The sequence below is a fragment of the Salvelinus fontinalis genome, chromosome 4 (assembly GCF_029448725.1).
Source record: "Salvelinus fontinalis isolate EN_2023a chromosome 4, ASM2944872v1, whole genome shotgun sequence".
NCBI lineage: Eukaryota > Metazoa > Chordata > Actinopteri > Salmoniformes > Salmonidae > Salvelinus > Salvelinus fontinalis.
This window is the reverse complement of record NC_074668.1, coordinates 22,175,132-22,196,289: the sequence shown is the minus strand read 5'-3', so window position 1 is coordinate 22,196,289 and position 21,158 is coordinate 22,175,132. Positions and strand designations below refer to the sequence as shown.

General features: G+C 43.7%; 1 protein-coding gene and 1 pseudogene across 1 annotated transcript in view; one reads left to right on the top strand and one right to left on the bottom strand.

The window, feature by feature from the left end:
* Window positions 1–917: 917 nt before the first annotated feature.
* On the bottom strand, window positions 918–2,758 carry LOC129852829 (protein DGCR6-like; annotated as a pseudogene).
* A 402-nt stretch (window positions 2,759–3,160) lies between these two features.
* LOC129853342 (rasGAP-activating-like protein 1) overlaps window positions 3,161–21,158 on the top strand; it is a 37,442-nt gene continuing 19,444 nt past the window's right edge. The window contains exons 1-10 of the mRNA XM_055919283.1: window positions 3,161–3,734; window positions 4,047–4,103; window positions 5,563–5,676; window positions 6,122–6,183; window positions 12,573–12,702; window positions 15,793–15,874; window positions 15,998–16,138; window positions 16,321–16,412; window positions 19,659–19,776; window positions 20,211–20,364. Of these exons, the coding sequence (XP_055775258.1) occupies window positions 3,670–3,734; window positions 4,047–4,103; window positions 5,563–5,676; window positions 6,122–6,183; window positions 12,573–12,702; window positions 15,793–15,874; window positions 15,998–16,138; window positions 16,321–16,412; window positions 19,659–19,776; window positions 20,211–20,364 (1,015 nt within the window). The 5' untranslated portion in view covers window positions 3,161–3,669. The remainder of the gene's footprint in view (window positions 3,735–4,046; window positions 4,104–5,562; window positions 5,677–6,121; window positions 6,184–12,572; window positions 12,703–15,792; window positions 15,875–15,997; window positions 16,139–16,320; window positions 16,413–19,658; window positions 19,777–20,210; window positions 20,365–21,158) is intronic.

Here is a 21,158-nt window from a genome sequence, read left to right as displayed (position 1 = left end):
CATATTACTTCAACAGTATTTAACATGAGATCCTCTCTAATCTTTACCGGAATGTGGTTCTGAATATATACAGCAACACCTCCACCCTTGGCATTTCTATATTTTCTGTAAATGTTATAACCTTGTATTGCTACTGTAACAGTATAACTTTAAACCGTCCCCTCGCCCCGACCTCGGGCGCGAACCAGGGACCCTCTGCACACATCAACATCAGTCACCCACGAAGCGTCGTTACCCATCGCTCCACAAAAGCCGCGGCCCTTGCAGAGCAAGGGGCAACACTACTTCAGGTTTCAGAGCAAGTGACGTAACTGATTGAAACGCTATTAGCGCGTACCCGCTAACTAGCTAGCCATTTCACATCCGTTACACTACCACTGTATCGTCAAAGGTATTATCTAAGTAAGTTTCAGAGATAGTCAGAATATGAATGTCATCTGTTACTAGCAATTTATTGAGCTTAAGCTACATATGTTAACATGGGCTATTTTGAGCACTTTTCTTCTGGGATGCTTACTTGTTTTTATTGCTTTACTCTGAAGCTTAGCAGCGGTAGATGTGCTCATGTTTTTCATGCTAGTGCAGGGTGAGCTGCACACAGTGGACTTCCTCCTAGGGCATACTGGCTCAGTGCTAACAGTATAAATCGGGTTCGTAGGCAAATTATAACTGCATACAGTAGCTGTAGGATCAACAGAGGCACTCAGAACAGTTAGAGGGACATACGTGATGTTACTTATATTGTGTCTACCGACACCTCTGGTGTAATGTACATTTGCTGAAGCATTATGACCACACTGCGTCACAATGTTAGGGATTAGCTGAGCTGGGCTTGGGTCATTGATAAGTCATTGTCTTGTGTCTATTGTCAGAATAAACAACAATCACCTGGGATCACTGGCTGGACAGTCCTTTCTTTAAAAACACAGCACATGACAGTTACGAAGTACGATCACATCTGTTACATTGATGCAGAGACCAGTCTTCTTGTCTTTGCTGGGTATCTGTTACAGAGGCACACAAGGACATTGCACCATTGTGTTCATGTATCTGCCATATACACTAGAATGTACATTTACAAAGTGTTGATTCAACTGGGGATTGATTGGTGGTTATTTAGAACCCTGGTGTTCTGCTGGTTTATAACCTTTTGGTACATCTCCACCAAAATCTTGTCATCCATCATCTGTTCCTCTCTCATTTGAATCTCCAGAGCCTGATTGAGACAATTATGTCCTCAGACATGAACAATAGAAATCAGTTCTGTGGCTGTGATATAGAAGGAAGGATGTTTGTGATCATTTAACAGCACATCAATAACATGTGTTTGCAGTCAATGCACAAACTGAATTTTAATAATGGTATGATGCTTTGTCAATTCCATACTTCTGTTTCTCCTTGTCTATTTGTTTTCATAACTACAAGGTTGTGTGGCTTGCAAACCTGTAGGGCTTCTTTATGCTTAAGAATCGAATCATGCTTGAGTACTGGGCATGAGGAAGATAATATTGAGACATTGTAATGGTGAAATCCCTCAGATCCCTTGTATAATGCCACACTAACATACACTCAAGTGTTTTTTGATAATAGAGAGACCATGTGAAACCTAAAGAGAGAGAGACCTTGATGCTTACAGTGCAGCCTTTGTCTCTGGTTGTACAGATTCAGGTGCTGGATATCCAGGAATCCCTATACTACATCATACACTATTCCATCTATGAGTCTCAGAGCCAGGTCACTCAGTGTGGTGTAGGACAGGCGCTGCTGGAAGGAGCTGGACATGGGGGTAAAACCATTAACAGAGATTACTTCCTGGACCTGGAAACAGAGGTCAAGTCCCATTTCTGTAACTCCCCATTCACTAGGAACCAAAAAGACCGAAATGGCGTGGTTCTACCTAAACTTGTCCAATAAAAAAATTCTGACATGCTTCTGACATCTAACAACTGTAAATATTTAGGAACCATGCATGCACATAAGACATAGGGAGAACCATACCCCCCCCCCAAAAAAAAAAAAAAAAAAAGACATAGGGAGAATCTCAATTGCATTTTCTTGATTCCTCGTGCCCTCTCTCCTCACCTTCTCAAAACAAAAGGTCTATGGGAAGGGCCATCTGACCTTCTCATCCAATGGGTTTTAAAATGTGGAGGCGACGAGGAGAGAGGAAGCGAGAAATCAAGGAAATGCAATTGAGATTCTCCAATGATGCTGGGTTGGGATGGTTACCTGGGCAAATCTTTGATAAGTTTGTAGTTCTGATGTATGGGGAGTTTAGTTTTCTCAGCTAGCTCCGTACTAGCAATCAAACATGCTTGCTAGCTAGCTAGCTTTACTCTCAGCCATAGCATAGGTTATTAGCATTTAGCAAACCCTTTACTGTAAAAGCTTTGAGGAACCACATAGGTACCTAGCTACAGTTATCTTTAGAAGTTCATCAAAATGCAGTATACACAAAGTAGTGTGTATTCGTGCTGTAGTTGGAGGCTAGCGACTGATGCTCGGATGCTCTGCCTGTGGAAGGACAGAAAAGTCTAAACCAAATCCTTGGAACCACAGAAGACTGCTGAGGGGAGGACGGCTCATAATAATGGCTGGAACAAAGCAAATGGAATGGCATCAAACACATGGAAACTATGTTTTAATGTATTTGGTACCCTCCCACTAATTCTGCTCCAGCTATTACCACAAACAAGCCTGTCCTCCCCAATGAAGGTGCCACCATCCTCTTGTGCTTGGGAGGTCTCAACTCTGACATCACCCCATTGAAGTTGGCATTTAAAATGGTTAATGTTAGGGTAGGGGTAGCGGTTAGGGTTATGGTTTAGGGTAGGGCCAAGGATTCCTATTAGCACTACCCATGGAAGGGTTTGTTGTCTATAAGATACCTGCTTGTAATTCATATTTTTGACTTTATTTATTACTTTTATTTTACTGCAGTTTTGTCATCATTCATGGTATTTATCATATTAGTAAAGATAAGTTAAATGGAAATATTAAACTATTATTTTACAGAGACAAAAGCGAGTGTGGGGGTCGCGTGAACTAGCAGTAGCTAAATTCGTCCGCCAGATGGCGCGGGCTGTACACTGTCAATCGAGGGAAGATTCTACAGTTTCTAGCTGCGGTTGATCGTGTCATGTGTCATTTCGGCAAGTCGTGTGGAGGTTGATGAGAAGGCAATGACGCCTAAAGATGTTATGTTTTTAAAAGTAGCCACAGCAACAACAAAAAATGTAAAATAGTAGTATGATATAGGCTGCAAATGCTAATTTTATCTGGAAATGAAAAAAGAACGCATGGGATGATTATTTTCTTGAAATTACCCAAATTAGGAAAGTAAATGGCAGTAATTAGTAATTGGCACTATACTTTACATATTTTGTTTTTCCTTGGGTTGTTTCCACCCAAACATTTTATAACATTGTTTGCTTATAGTGACCTTACTCTTATGAATTTGCAACGTTGCTGTTAATTCTGTATCCAATAAGCCTTGAAAACGATAGATCATTGATCATAACATAGGCACGATACGCCGTCATGCGCAAAAGGTGCCAGAAATGAAGAGGACCCAGTTGCGGAGGAGGCGAGCACCATAGGGAGCACCGTTGAAAGGATCACGGATGTGCAGATTAAAATAATTGGCAAAACCATTCTTGTTAGTCAAAAATGGCCAAAAACACATCCCTATATTTCCGTATTGTAGAGGGCAGGAGCCTTCCAGTCAAAGACGTGTAAGTATGTCTTAATTGTACTTATGCAACAGGCAGCAATTACTCCTATTTGCTTATTTATAGGTTTCTCGTTGTGTGAAGTACTCTTATACTAGGATGTACACTTGTTTTGAAGTTAAGAATAGCTTTGTTTTACAGCACTTATTGAGATATTAGTGGTAAAATGTGACTACAAGTAGCCTAGACTTGACAGGTGTTTAAGATATTTATATCAATAATGTATTTCGCAACTGATAAGGGAAGAGCATATCTGTAGGTTTCCTCTGCTACCTTTTTCCATCTTTTAACATATCTTTTTTTTTATCTGTCAAGCTCTGGGACCAGTGACCCATACTGCATTGTAAAAGTTGACAATGAAGTTGTGGCCAGGTGAGTCCATCATATCAGTCATATGCATTCTTGTTTTGTTTGCTGCTTAATTTGACTGTTTTATAAATGTGATTGATAAATGGGCTAAATGTTTACTTCAGAATTGTATGTGACAGCAAGTGGCATGCTGCTGCCAAGAACGTTAAAACTGATAGGGCACTACTGTTAATGCAATGGCAAAACATATTTATCAGTTGATAGGAAACAGTGTTGTATCCTATCATGTTGTCTTTACCCTGTGCCAAACCTCTGATTGCTCTCACACACGTTGAATTCAGAACAGGATAGGAATAGGATGTATAATGAAGGAGTCGGTTGCTGGACTTTGGGTACCCCGCTATGTTTTATACAGGCTAGCATGGCAGGAGTGTGGTATAGTAGGCTAGGTGTGTGATCACTGATAAGGACTGTGGTGTTCTTAGGTTGAGCCCCCCAAGTGCAATTGAACCTGATCCAGGGCTGGCCTTTAAGACACCAGTAGGTAACCATGGAGAGGGGGCATAAATTATTGCAGGGAGCTCCCGTTCCCATTCCCGGCTCCAGGCAGGGGCATGGAAGGCTGATGGTAGGGGGACATGTGTTCATGCAGCGCATTGCCCGGGGTTTGGCTGTGTGTGTGTCCACACAAGTGTACTCTGTATATAAATTTAACATATGTTTCATTTGTTGTCTTTTGGGAACTATGTACTCCCCTCTGCTGGTTCATTACCTGTCGCATTGTCCTCATGTGGAATGACTAACGAGTTAATCAAAACTCCCGGCTAATCAAGACTCCCGACACTCCCAACACCTCTTTTCTGAAAAACTGATGTTTCAGCGGTTGATAAAATGCATTTGTTTTGTCTTTTCATTTAGTTGTTTTCTCTCCCACAATGAGAGGAGTTGGAGGGTTGACTGACTGCAGAGATCTGCATCAGTCTATGGCTGTCTCATTATCAGCTCACTGACTCGTTGACTGTGTGCTTTCTGGACGCCTTGGTGCTTTGACCCTGCTGTGGGGTAATGGTGTCTGGAAAAACAGAGTTTCATTATAATAAAGGGATGCACATTACTGATGAAAAGAGACCTTCCTGCTACCCATTGGCATAGAGGACATGATGTTGAAGTCATTCCTCAATTTCATGTCTAGACAGCAGGTTTGCAATCTCCAGTTTATGGTTAGAGCATTTGCAGTAGTTAATGTTTCATAATGGAAAGGCTGATTTAAAAATTATTGCATATAGACTTGTGTTTTGTTATTCCACACACTGCCTTTTGAAGTTATTGCATTGTTATTCTGTCACTGTTTCACAACTTTCAACACATCACAATATTCCCCACACAGCCTTCATTGTAAATTGTTGTCTTTCATTGTTACTGACATTCACAATGAAAGGGATTATGGTTATGAATAAGAAATAAGGGTCATGTAGTACTTGCTGTGGTTACGGTCACTATTATTTGCACTGTTACCTTGCAGGACAGCCACGGTGTGGAAGAACCTCAACCCTTTCTGGGGAGAAGAATACACACTGCACCTCCCAACGGGGTTCCACTCGCTCTCCTTCTATGTCATGGATGAGGACACCATTGGGTAAGATTGTCTTTAACATCTGTCAGAGAGAATTATTGTAGTGTTTCTGTGTCAACAGATTAGTTATAACCTGTGGAGTTATCATAGTTTTGTAATTGAAGAGATGTTCATGATTGTGTTGGCTTGTTTACCAGAGGCTGTGATTTTAGAGTTTTGTATCCAGACTGACTGGGTGAAGAATCATGGATGTGTGTTTTGGAAAAACCTGAACGCTTTCAATAAACAAACATCACCATACAGATGGTACCACAGATTGAGAAATTAAATAGTATTTCAGTCTCCTGATCACAACCTCCTCAGTCTATGCATATACTCTTACTGTATTATGAGGTCACTTTATAGGATGTTTAAGTCCTTTTTTGAGAAATACCTCATGTGAAGACCATTATTTTCAATTATACGTTTTTGTTATTTGTGACATATGTTCTCCCTTTTTTTGCCCTAGCCATGATGACATCATTGGAAAGATATCGCTGAGCAAAGACGCCATCGGGGCCAAGGTTAAAGGTAAACCTGATCACTATATGTCACAATACTGTTTGTGGCTTTAAATGAGTGGGTGGAACTGAGATGATGGGAAAAACTACCAGCACAGAAACACATCTAAATGCTTATTGATTTATAGAATTGTCGCGCTACGGTTGAGATCTGTGGGTCTGCTTCTCTGTCTATGCCATGCTAGAGAGGGTAAACCAAAAGAGCAAAGGGTCATCAGAGAGGGGTTATTCCCATGACTCTGAGTAAGGCTCTGCCATGTAGGTCACTGTGATTGAAGAGCTGGGTCTTTTTTAGATCCTGTTGCTGGGAAAGGTTGCCAGTGTATTCTCACAAATCCATAGGTTCATTTAGAGATTCATTTTCTGGCTGCTATGCTTGTTAGTTTGATCACATAGTATTCTCTACAGATTCGTCCCTATGAGCCAAACAGCTTCCTTCTCAATGGACAGCGTACAAACAGGGAGAGAATGACCTGTACATGGTTACATTTGTTTGCAGGATTGCTCCTTGAATCAGGGTTTGCATCAACTCCAGGATCATTCATTGTACAGTACAGCTGTCCTTTTGTTTAAAACACCACTGTAGTCTGTGAGAAGCAACCGAAAGCTTTTCAAACAGCCAGCCTGCGCCTTCCTTCACCACAGCACACCTGGCTCTCCTACAGTAACTTTTAATGTGGGAATTAGTTAGAATATATAGCAATAATGTCTTTGCTGTGCTTTTCCTTATCCATGGCAACTGGGTATAAGAATTATATTGCTACTTTGAATGTGTTTTGACACTACATGAAAGCAAATGTGACACTTTTTCTGTTAGTTAGTGTCTTATACCAATGTCTCTCTCCAGGGAACATTCTGCATTCAGTCCTGATTCACTGCAACATGTTGCCACTGAGTCAACAACTCCTTCACAGGATCTTAGGAATTCTCTCCTCTTTAGGCTGTGAAACTGAAGTCACTGCCCTCGCCACCTTGTATCTCAATCAGAAATGTCAGCACCAGTCCTCATATTATCACACACAAACAATCCTCTTGTCTTTTGATATACTGTACACTATATATACAAAAGTATGTGGATTATTAGTGGATTCGGCTATTTCGCCCACACCCGTTGCTGACAGGTTTATACAATCCAGCACACAGCCAAGCAATCTCCATAAACAGACATTGGCAGTGGAATGACCTTACTGAAGAGCTCAGTGACTTTCAATGTTGCACCGTCACAGGATGCCACCATTCAAATTTCTGCCCTGCTTGAGCTGTTCCAGTCAACTGTAAGTGCTGTTATTGTGAAGTGGAGACATCTAGGAGCAACAACGGCTCAGAGGTGAAGTGGTAGGCCACACAAGCTCACAGAACGGGACCACCAAGTGCTGAAGCACATAGCGTGTAAAAAGATCTTCTGTCCTCGTGTGCAACACTCACTACCGAGTTCTAAACTGCCTCTGGAAGTAATGTCAGCACAATAACTGTTCGCCGGGAGCTTCATGAAATGGGTTTCCATTTCATGCCAAGCGTCAGCTAGAGTGATGTACAGCTCACCGCCATTGGACTCTGGAGCCGTGGCAACGCGTTCTCTGGAGTGATGAATCACGCTTCACCATCTGGCAGTCCGACGGACGAATCTGGGTTTGGCGGATGCCAGGAGAACGCTACCTGCCCAATGCATAGTGCCAACTGTAAAGTTTGGTGGATGATGAATAATGGACTAGGGCTGTTTGTCATGGTTTGGGCTAGGCCCTCCCATCTTAACACTACAGCATACAATGACATTCAGATGATTCTGTGCTTCCAACTTTGTGGCAACAATTTGGGGAAGGCCCTTTCCTGTTTCAGCATGACAATGTGCCAATGCACAAAGTGAGATCCATACAGAAAGGGTTTGTCGAGATCGGTGTGGAAGAACTTGACTGGCTTGCACAGAGCCCTGACCTCACTAATGCTCTTGTGGCTGAATGGAAGTAAGTCCCTGCAGCAATGTTCCAACATCTAGTGGAATGCCTTCCCAGAAGAGCGGAGGCTGTTACAGCAGCCAAGGGGGGACCAACTCCATATTAATGCCCATGATTTTGGAATGAGATATTCAATGAGCAGGTGTCCACATACTGTTGATCATGTTGTATATGTACCAGCCATTTATCCAGGGTCGGACTTATCAATGGGAATGTGTTTAAGGCTTGAGTAAATGTCCACAATAACAGAGCCATGCATGGCAATGCCCGTTAGAGACACTAGGCATTATTGGTATAGTACTAGGCTGTCTGTTTTCTACGATTTCCCTGATAGGCTTTATTAAATGCCACATACAGTGCCTTCAGAAAGTATTCACACCCCTTGACTTTTTCCACATTTTGTTGTTACAAAGTAGGATACATTTTTTTCTAAATAAAACATTTTGTCAATGATTCACACAAAACACTAATGTCAAATTGGAAGAAATATTTGAACATTTGTATGTAATATAACACTAATTATATCTTGATTACATAAGTATTCAACCCCCTGAGTCAATACATGTCAGAATCACCTTTGGCAGTGACTATAGCTGTGCATCTTTCTGGTTAAGTCTCTAAGAGCTTTGCACACCTGGATTGTACAATATTTGCACATTATTCTTTCAACATTCTTCAAAAATATGAAAAGTGGTACTCAGTGATGTGTTGTGTTGGATTTCCCCAAACATAATGCTTTGTATTTAGGACATAAAGTACATTTCTTTGCCACATTTTTTGCTATTTTACTTTAGTACTTTATTGCAAACAGGATGCATGTTTTGGAATATTTTTATTCTGTACAGGCTTCCTTCTTTTCACTCTGTCGATTAGGTTAGTATTGTGGAATAACTACAATGTTGTTGATCCATCCTCAGTTTTCTCCTATCACAGCCATTAAACTCCGTAACTGTTTTAAAGTCACCATTAGCCTCATGGTAACATCCCTGAGCGGTTTCCTTCCTCTCCAGCAACTGAGTTAGGAAAGACAATCTGTATCTTTGTAGTGGCTGGGTGTATTGATACACCATCCAAAGTGTAAATAATAACTTCACCATGTTTAAAGGGATATTCAATGTCTGCTTTTTAAATCTTTACCCATCTACCAATAGGTGTGCTTCTTTGCGAGGCACTGGAAAACCTCCCTGGTCTTTTTTGTTGAATATGTGTTTGAAATTCACTGCTCGGCTAAGGGGCCTTTCAAATAATTATAATCTCATTAAAAAAAAGAAACGTCCTCTCACTATCAACTGCTTTTATTTTCAGCAAATTTAACATGTGTAAATATTTATATGAACATAACAAGATTCAACAACTGAGACATAAACTGAACAAGTTCCACAGACATGTGACTAACAGAAATGGAATAATGTGTCCCTGAACAAAGGTGGGGTCAAAATAAAAAGTAACAGTCAATATCTGGTGTGGCCACCAGTTGCATTAAGTACTGCAGTGCATCTCCTCCTCATGGACTGCACCAGATTTACCAGTTATTGCTGTGAGATGTTACCCCACTCTTCCACCAAGGCACCTGCAAGTTCCCAGACATTTCTGGGGGGAATGGCCCTAGCCCTCACCCTCCGATCCAACAGATCCCAGACGTGCTCAATGGGATTGAGATCCGGGCTCTTCGCTGGCCATGGTAGAACACTGACATTCCTGTCTTGCAGGAAATCACGCACAGAACGAGCAGTATGGCTGGTGGCATTGTCATGCTGGAGGGTCATGTCAGGATGAGCCTGCAGGAAGGGTACCACATCAGGGAGGAGGATGTCTTCCCTGTAACGCACAGTGTTGAGATTGCCTGCAATGACAACAAGCTTAGTCCGATGATGCTGTGACACCCCGCCCCAGATCATGACGGACCCTCCACCCCCAAATCGATCCCGCTCCAGAGTACAGGCCTCGGTGTAACGCTCATTCCTTCAACGATAGACGCGAATACGACCATCACCCCTGGTGAGACAAAACCGTGACTCGTTAGTGAAGAGCACTTTTTGCCAGTCCTGTCTGGTCCAGCGACGGTGGGTTTGTGCCCATAGGCAAATTTGTTGTTGGTGATGTCTGGGGGGGACCAGCCTAACAACAGGCCTACAAGCCCTCAGTCCAGCATCTCTCAGCCTATTGCGGACAGTCTGAGCGCTGATGGAGGGATTGTGCATTCCTTGTGTAACTCAGGCAGTTGTTGTTGCCATTCTGTACCTGTCCCGCAGGTGTGATGTTCGGATGTACCGATCCTGTGCAGGTGTTGTTACACGTGGTCTGCCACTGCGAGGACGATCAGCTGTCCGTCCTGTCTCCCTGTAGCGCTGTCTTAGGCGACTCACAGTATGAACATTGCAATTTATTGCCCTGGCCACATCTGCAGTCCTCATGCCACCTTTGCAGCATGCCTAAGGCACGTTTACGCAGATGAGCAGTCAGTAGAAAGGCCTCTTTAGTGTCCTAAGTTTTCATAACTGTGACCTTAATTGCCTACCGTCTGTAAGCTGTTAGTGTCTTAACGACCATTCCACAGGTGCATGTTAATTAATTGTTTATGGTTCATTGAAAAAGCATGGTGTGTTTAAACCCTTTACAATGAAGATCTGTGAAGTTATTTGGATTTTTACGAATTATCTTTGAAAGACAGGGTCCTGAAAAAGGGACGTTTCTTTTTTTGCTGAGTTTATGTGTTGTGTACAGAGATGAGATAGTTAGCCTAGTGGTAAGAGTGGCAGTTAGCCTAGTGGACAAGGTTAACATCTGTTGTTCTGCCCCTAAACAAGGCAGTTAATCCACTGTTCCTAGGCTGTCATTGTAAATAAGAATTTGTTCTTAAAACCTTTTGCCAATAGGTGGCGCAATTAGCATTTTTTATTTCTGGGTGTCACCAAATTAAACTGCCTCGTGCTCAATTCTTGATCGTACAATATGCATATTATTAATTATATTGGATAGAAAACACTCTCTAGTTTCTATAGCCGTTGGAATTTTGTCTGTGGGTGACCCAGAACTCTTTCTACAGCGAAATCCATGACAGGTACTGCGATGGTCTGAGAGCGAAGCTCTGATTTCAGATCAGTTTTGAAAGTCTCTGTATATCCTATGGAACGACATGAACTGCACCCGCCTTCCCCTGGATGTCAGTAACCAATGAGAAGTGGAATGGGCTTTCTGCGTAGCTCTCAGAGGTTATAAAAAGCGAAGGAGTGAGGGTAGCCCCCCTTTCGACTCTTTCCATTACGCAGAAGAGGACCTCGGGATGCCATTTTCAGAGGCTCGGTTATCAACGTGAAATGTATCTGTCTGTAATTTAATTCGATATAGGAGTTAGAAACATCATAACGTAGTTAATCTGAACCGTTTTATAGCAATTTAGATCCGTTTAGTGCGATTTTGAGGCATTGCTTTGTTATGCACTTTCAAGCACCGGGCACGTTTCTGGGTCCCGGTCAAACGTTAGTGGTCATTTCGACGGACAGAGGACATCTTTCGACCAAAAGAAGATTAGACCCAAGAAAGGATGCATTGCCCAAGAATCTGATGGAAAATCACCTCATAGTAAGAAATATTTAATATGATAAATCGTTGTTCTGTCAAAATATTTTAAACGCATAATCCGCCATTTTGTTTGCTATAGCTTCGCTTGGCGAACCCTGTATTGCACAGTAAGGATAATTTTAGAAATGTAAATCAGCGATTGCATTAAGAACTAATTTGTCTTTCGATTCCTGTCAACCCTGTATTTTTTAGTCAAGTATATGATTAGCTTTCGATTAAATTAGCTTTCGATTAAACTAGATCACTATGAAAGATGGCGTCCGACATGTTCAGGCTTGATTTGCTACTATTTTCATTGTATAACCACTGTTTTTTATGGCTAAATATGCACATTTTCGAACAAACAATATATGTATGTTGTAATATGATGTTACAGGAGTGTCATCGGAAGAATTCTGAAAAGGTTAGTGAAAAAATGTATATCTTTTGGCGATGATAACGATATCGCTCTCTTTGGCTTGAATTCATGCTGGGGTGACGTTTGCACATGTGGTATGCTAACTTATCGATTTATTGTGTTTTCGCTGTAAAACGCTTAGAAAATCTGAAATGTTGTCTGAAATCACAAGATCTGTGTCTTTCCATTGCTATGCTTTGTCTATTTTTATGAAATGTTTCATGATGAGTAAATTGGTCATACACGTTGCTCTCTATAGTAATTCTAGTCGCTTTGGTGAGATTTGTGTTGGTGGCTGCAATGGCAAACTATGATTTATACCTGAATTTTCATTTTGACATTTTGGGGTATTGTGTGTAGGCAAGTGACAAAAAAATCTCAATTTAACACAACAGAATGTGGAAAAAGTAAAATGGTGTGAACACTTTCTGAAGGCACTGTATGTGTTGTAATGTCCCCTGTGTCCAGGGCTGGATAACTGGCTGAATCTGACCCGGGTGGACCCAGATGAGGAGGTGCAGGGGGAGATCCATTTTGGTCTGGAGCTTCTCAAAGATGCCAAAGGTATAGGACTACGATGCCATTTCATAGAGGCCAGGTAAGACACATACTTTATTGGTTAATTGATGCGACTTTAAGCTGTTATGGTCTCGTGTTGAAATGTATAACTGCTTCTTCAATCTCAAAAGATTGGCAAAATGCTCATCCTCTTTGACAGATCATCATACAGTGACTAATGTGTTGTGGATGAATTCACAATATCTGCAATGCTCAGCAATCAATGTTATTGCTGTCGCCTTTATTCTTAAAGTAAATACAAGTCCTAGAGGATATTGTGTTTACCTGCCTGTTGAAGTGCCAGCAGACACCAAAGCCAAAGAGTTACAGAAAGCAGATTTTGAGGAGGATAAGCTAATTTCATTTAGCAAAAGGAACGTGCCACAGAGACATCCATAAGAAATGAGAGGCAGAGAGGTCCCTGAGAGGGCTTCAGTGACAGGATGGAGACTGACCACTGTGAGCATGGCCGCCATCCAGCTTGGCTGTTTCTGAAGGCTTTATGCAATCATTGGCAACATACTCAATACCCTCTGAAGGAGGGCTTCCAACTAGATCTGGCCTTCTCTCAGCACTGCCATACGTTTAAAATGAGGGGTTCAGTTTATGTATTTTCTACTAAGAAATCCTAACATTTTTCCACTGAAGTCTTCCAGCTAACCTCTGCACAGAGGGTGCATAGTGCATAGAGTTCCTGAGAATTGAGATTAGGGGATGAAGCAACTTTGTTTTCTCTCTTGGAAGCAGAGCACTGCATGGAAAACATAGTATCAAACAGTAGATTTTATGTCTGGTGCTCCCTTGCCTCGGTCCTAGCACCCCCCCCCCCCTCTCCCCCCTTGGTTGCACAGTTAGTTTTTTGCCCTAGCACTACACAGCTGGATCAAATAATCAAAGCTGGATGATGAGTTGGTTATTTGAATCTCACTGTCTCACTACACTTACTGTCTCACTCTCACTACACTTACTATCTCACTACACTTACCATCTCACTACACTAATTATCTCAATACACTTACTTTCTCACAACACTCACGATCCCACTACACTCATTATCTCACTACATTCACTATCTACCTACGCTCAGTATCTTACTGTCTCACTACACTTACCATCTCACTATCCCACTATACTCACTATCTCACTATACTCACTATCTCAATCTCACTACACTCACTTTCTCACGGCACTTACTATTTCACTACACTTACTATCTCTTTATCTCACTACTCACTATCTCACTACACTCTCACTAATCTCACTGTCTCACTACACTTACCATTTCACTATCCCACTATACTCACTATCTCACTATCTCAATCTCAATCTCACTACACTCACGTTCTCACTACACTTACTATTTTACTACACTCACTATCTCTTTATCTCACTAGTCACTATCTCACTACACTCTCTCACTAATCCCACTGTCTCACTACACTTACCCTCTCACTACACTTTATCTCCCTATCTCACAGTCTCTACACATACTATTTCACTATCTCACTACACGTACGATCTCACCGCACTTTCTATCATACTACATTTAATATCTCACTACCCTTACTATCTCACTCTCTACACTTATCTCACTATCCTTACTAACTTTCTGACACTACACTTAATATCTCACTACCACGCTAAACGTACTATCTGACTACACTGTCTCTACACAACTCACTACACTTACTATCTCACCACACTTACTATCTCATTATCTCACTACACTTACTATCTCACTACACTTACTATCTCACTATCCTTACTATCTCACTACACTTACTATTTCATTATCTCACCACACTTACTTTCTCAATACACTTACTATTGCACTATACTTACTATTTCATTCTCACTACACTTACTGTCTCACTACACTTTATATTCCTATCTCACAGTCTCTACACACACTTTTTCACTACACCCACTATCTCACTACACTTTCTCATTACACTTACTATCTCAATGTCTCACTACACTCACTCTCACTACACTCACTATCTCACTACACTTACTTTCTCACTACACTCACTATATCACTGCACTTACTTTCTCACTACACTTACTATTTCACTACACTTACTATCTCACTATCCTTACTCTCTCACTACACTTACTATTTCATTATCTCACCACCCTTACTTTCTCAATACACTTACTATTTCACTATACTTACTATCTCATTATCTCACTACAATTACTGTCTCCTTACACTTTATCTCCCTATCTCACAGTCTCTACACATACTTTTTCACTACACTAACTATCTCCCGGCACTTTCTCACTACACTTACTATCTCACTGTCTCACTACACCCACTACCTCACTATACTTTCTCACTACACTTACTTTCTCACTCTCACTACACTCACTATCTCTTTATCTCACTAGTCACTATCTCACTACACCTACTTTCTCACTACACTTACTATTTCACTACACTTACTATCTCTTTATCTCACTAGTCACTATCTCACTACACTCACTCACTAATCCCACTGTCTCACTACACTTACCCTCTCACTACACTTTATCTCCCTATCTCACAGTCTCTACACATACTATGTCACTATCTCACTACACTTACGATCTCACCACACTTACTATCTTACTACATTTAATATCTCACTACCCTTACTATCTCACTCTCTGCACTTATCTCACTATCCTTACTAACTTTCTGACGCTACACTTAATATCTCACTACCACGCTATACTTACTATCTCACTACACTGTCTCTACACAACTCACTACACTTACTATCTCACCACACTTGCTATCTCATTATCTCACTACACTTACTATCTCACTATCCTTACTATCTCACTACACTTACTATTTCATTATCTCTCCACACTTACTATCTCACTACACTTACTATCTCACTATCCTTACTATCTCACTACACTTACTATCTCATTATCTCACCACACTTACTATATCACTACACTTACTATCTCACTATTACAACTACACAGGCCCTCAAAGTTCTTTCATCTTTAGATATGTAGGATAATGTAGGAGAATGATATATGCACATATCACCCCACTCGTTGAATAATTCCAGCACCCTGTAAAAGGTCAGGGGTTGCTCATGTACTAATGTGTTTCTGTTTGTTGACCTCTTAGAGACTTGGCACCAAGAGACATTTCTGGAACCTCTGATCCCTTTGCCAGAATCCTCTTCAATAACCACAGTGCAGAGACTTCGGTGAGGAGGGACATGAGCTGGATAACGTATACATGTCTGAATGAATCACCAACTTTAGCGGAGACAAAGACTGATTATGTTAAATAGTATATGAAATATTTTTCTTCTGTGTTTGTCTGTCAGATCATTAAAAAGACACGTTACCCACACTGGGGTGAGACCCTGGAGTTGGAGCTTGAGACAGAGGAGCTGTCTGAGGGAGGGACTGTCACAGTGGAGGTCTGGGACTGGGACATGGTGGGCAAAAATGACTTCCTGGGAAAGGTGAAGTGGTTATGTTCCTAAAGTCCAATCCCTCATACTTATGTTAATCTGTGAGGACACGTTATACTTATTTCTACTATATAGAATGATTCATACTTTTACAAATACAAATATGTATTTTTGGTGGTATAATACCTTTTCAGTTTAGTGTATGATGTATTGGTTATTGTTTTCATGTTCAGGTGGAAATCCCTTTTGCTTGCCTGCACAAGACACCTCAGGTACAGGGTTGGTTTCGTCTGCTGCCCCTGGGAAACAATGAGGATGATGCTGGGTAAGGAGTGTGTGGGTGTTAGTGTGGTTGTGTGGATGTGTATCGGTTTGTGTGTGTAAGAGAGAGAGGGGGGGTGTATTTTTATGTATATTTCTTCATCTTAAATGTCGCTTGTGACCTTAAGTATGACTTGAGGACATATTGGTCCCCCTCTAATGCCAGAGGCCACGATTGACGTCAGTTGTTTGTCTGGTATCCTGTCCGAGATGGTTTTTTATTTCAGTTTTTTTACTATTTTCGTTTTTTTTGTGTGTGTGTGTGTGAGTGTGTGAGTGTGTGAGTGTGTGAGTGTGTGTGTGTGTGTGTGTGTGTGTGTGTGTGTGCGTGCGTGCGTGCGTGCGTGCCACGATTGACGTTAGTATTTCGCACACACGCACGCACGCTGAAAACGAAAATAGTAAAAAAAAAAAAAATACTAGCGTCAATCGTGGCACGCACGCACGCACGCACGCACGCACGCACACACACACACACACACACACACACACACACACACACACACACAGAGAGAGAGTCATTAGGGAGTGAGTCACAGCTTTAGGGAGTGCTTGTTTGGGAAGGAATGAAACGGTATTATCAGAAGGGAGGCCTGTCATTCCCAATATGTTAGGGGACAGGAAACTATAAAAAATAACCATTACAGGGTGGTTGTTGCACATCAAGCCACCAAACCTAATATAGTGTGGGCACATTCCCTTGGTAATGCTCAGCACTACCTGTCCTATAACATTCTTGTGCTAAGCAAACTGTAACGTCCTGACCAGAGTTCTTATGTGTTTTGCTTGTTTAGTGTTGGTCAGGACGTGAGCTGGGTGGGAATTCTATGTTGTGTGTCTAGTTCGTCTGTTTCTATGTTCAGCCTGATATGGTTCTCAATCAGAGACAGCTGTCAATCGTTTTCCCTGATTGAGAATCATATATAGGTGGCTTGTTTTGTGTTGGGGATTGTGGGTGGTTGTTTCCTGTCTCTGTGTTTGTGGTCTGCACCAGCTAGGACTGTGACGGTATGTTCTTTTGTTATTTTGTATAGTGTATTGTTTTGTTTTGATTAAATTCATTATGGAAAATTACCACGCTGCGTATTGGTCCTCTGATCCTTCTCGCCTCTCCTCGTCTGAGGAGGAGGACGACTTAGACGGCCGTTACAGAAACACCCACCACCAAAGGACCAAGCGGAGTGGAGAGAGGCAGCGACAGCAGCAGAGACAGACACAGGAATGGACATGGGAAGATGTCTTGGACGGCAAGGGTTGCTACACATGGGAGGAGATCCTGGCTGGAAAGGATCGCCTCCCATGGGAACAGCTGGAGGCAGCGAGGAGAGCGGAGGCAACCGGAGAGAGGAACCGGCGGTATGAAGGTACGCGGCTAGCACGGAAGCCCGAGAGTCAGACCCAAAGATTTCTTGGGGGGGGCAGACGCGGAGTGTGGCAAATCCGGGTAGGATACCTGAGTCTACTCCCCGTGCTTACCGTGGAGTGAGAGGGCGTCGTACTGGTCAGATACCGTGTTATGCGGTAAAGTGCACGGTGTCCCCAGTACGCGTGCTTAGTCCAGGCTAGGACTGGGCATGGCCGGGCTAGGTTGGGCATCGAGCCGAGTGTCATGAAGCCGGCCCAACGCATCTGGCCTCCAGTGCGTCTCCTCGGGCCGGTGTACATGGCACCAGCCTTACAAATGGTGTCCCCTGTTCGCCAGCATAACCCAGTGCGGGCTATTCCACCTCGCCGCACTGGCAGGGCTACGGGGACCATTCAACCTGGTAAGGTTGGGCAGGCTCGGTGCTCAAGAGCGCGTGTCCTCCTTCACGGTCCGGTTTTTCCGGTGCCACCTCCAAGTACCAGTCCTCCGGTGGCAGCCCCCCGCACCAGGCTCTCTCTCCAGTTGCTCCCACCTGTCCAGCGCTGTCAGAGCTTTCCTCCTCTCCAGCGCAGCCAGTGTCTGAACTGTCTGCCTGCCCAGCGCTGTCTGAACTGTCTGCCTGCCCAGCGCTGTCTGAGCTGCCTGCATGCCCAGCGCTGTCTGTCTGTCCCGAGCCGTCAGAGCTGCCCGTCTGTACTGAGCCTTCAAAGCCGCCTGCCAGACAGGAGCCGCTAGAGCCTTCCGCCAGACAGGACCAGCCAGAGCCGTCCAGCCAGGACCAGCCAGAGCCGTCCAGCCAGGACCCGCCAGAGCCGTCCAGCCAGGACCCGCCAGAGCCGTCCAGCCAGGACCCGCCAGAGCCGTCCAGCCAGGACCCGCCAGAGCCGTCCAGCCAGGACCCGCCAGAGCCGTCCAGCCAGGACCCGCCAGAGGCGTCCAGCCAGGACCCGCCAGAGGCGTCCAGCCAGGACCCGCCAGAGGCGTCCAGCCAGGACCCGCCAGAGGCGTCCAGCCAGGACCCGCCAGAGGCGTCCAGCCAGGACCCGCCAGAGGCGTCCAGCCAGGACCCGCCAGAGGCGTCCAGCCAGGATCCGCCAGAGCCGTCCAGCCAGGATCCGCCAGCCAGCCAGGATCCGCCAGAGCCAGCCAGCCAGGATCCGCCAGAGCCAGCCAGCCAGGATCCGCCCCTCAGTCCGGTGCTGCCCCTCAGTCTGGAGCTGCCCCTTAGTCCAGTGCTGCCCTTTAATACTATGGGGTTTATATGGAGGGTGGCCATTGGGAGGAGGCCACGGAAGGGGGGGTTGACTATGGTGGGATGGGGACCACGACCAGCGCCAGAGCCGCCACCGTGGACAGACGCCCACCCAGACCCTCCCCTAGACTTTATGCTGGTGCGCCCGGAGTTCGCACCTTAAGGGGGGGGGGGAGGGTTTATGTCACGTTCCTGACCTGTTTTCCTTTGTCTTGTATTAATTTAGTTGGTCAGGGTGTGAGTTGGGTGGGTTTGTCTGTGTGATTTTCTATGTTTGGATGTTTGTGTTCGGCCGGGTATGATTCTCAATCAGAGTCAGCTGTCAATCGTTGTCCCTGATTGAGAATCATACTAAGGCAGCCGGGGTTTCACGTGTGTTTTGTGGGTGTTTGTTTCTGTGTCAGTGTTTGTGCCACACAGGAATGTTTCGGTTTTGTCACATTTGTTGGTTGTTTTGTAATTTGAAGTGTTTTGTTTACTTTCATTAAATAATGAACACTCACCACTCTGCGTTTTGGTCCTTTCCTTCTGTCAGCGAGGACAGCCGTTACACAAACTTCTTGTGAGTATTGTTTAATTAAGAGTGTCGTGACTGTAGTGTCTCTGAGGCCTCTCGCTCTCGCTGTCCACAGAGGTAAGCTGGGTGCGCTGCGACTGAAGGTGCGTCTGGTGGAGGACCGTATTCTTCCCTCCATGTACTACCAGCCTCTCATTGACCTGCTGGTGGAGTCAGTCATCTCTCCTGCTGAGGTCAACATCACACTGCTGTCACATACATAACCCATTGTTATTAACTAATTCTACAGGATATTTTTCTGATTTGTTCAACCACTAGTCTATTACATTTTTCATGCCATTTTTAATTTTAAATGTAATCTTTATTTAACTAGGCAAGTCAGTTAAGAACAAATTCTTATTTACAATGACGGCCTACCGGGGAACAGTGGGTTAACTATATTGTTCAGGGGCAGAATGACAGATGCCATGGTGCGTGATTCCTTTCTATGAAAATAGATTTACTTCTTTAGATTTCTTACAATATACCACATCCTTTCACCACAGAGTTGATACAGTATATAGAGCCTACTGTGCCCTATGGCTGACAGACACATAGCCAGCTTCCTCTCATAAATGAACACCTGGCTAATAGACCCTGACTGTCTCCACCCGCTGACCCACCCCAGGTGGAGGACGGCAGCCCCCTGACCATGCTGGAGGAGGTGACCACAGTGGAGAGCCGGCAGGACGTGGCCATGACCCTGGTCAAGATCTACCTGGGGCAGGGCCTGGTGGTGCCCTTTCTGGACTACCTCAACACCCGCGAGGTCAACCACACCTGTAAGATATACTGGCTGGCTGGGGAATTTAACATAGGACAGGAAAGTCATATTCCTGAGAGTAATGCTTTTCTAGATGCTCTTGTCAAAAATCATGGTTATATGACCACTAAGTCTCTTGGATGTAGTGAAACAAATCCATGTACAGCTGTGAACAACCAGACACTGTGTAGGTTAAGGTAGTGGACAGTGTTGGAAGGATCTTGCAGCTGTGAACAACCAGACACTGTGTAGGTTAAGGTAGTGTACAGTGATGGAAGGATCTTGCAGCTGTGAACAACCAGACACTGTGTAGGTTAAGGTAGTGGACAGTGATGGAAGGATCTTGCAGCTGTGAACAACCAGACAGTGTGTAGGTTAAGGTAGTGGACAGTGTTGGAAGGATCTTTGAGTGTATATGTGCTAGGCAGATTAAAAAAGAGCCCAGTTGATCACCTGCTCTTGTTCCTGCGTATCCTGCAGAGGCTCTAAGCAATGCTGGTATTAAACTCTGATTTGACGCCCTCTCTCTAATGGCAGCAGTAGCCACGGTCAGTCTGTCTGTGTGGGCGGGCGGTGCAGCCTTATATTAATCAGACCTCCTGCAATTATTCATCCTTACAGTTGTTTGACAAATTCTGGGTGTTCATTAATGATGTTCCTGTTTCCACTCGGGTCCCCAGGCTAAGTCATAAGGAGTTTAGTTGTGCTCTTTTAGTTTTTTTCACTTTCTGTTAGTGTGGCTTGTGATAACAAGCAAAGTTTCCATAGCAACTCCACACGATCTAAAAGCGAGCTCGTTGATCATAAGATCAA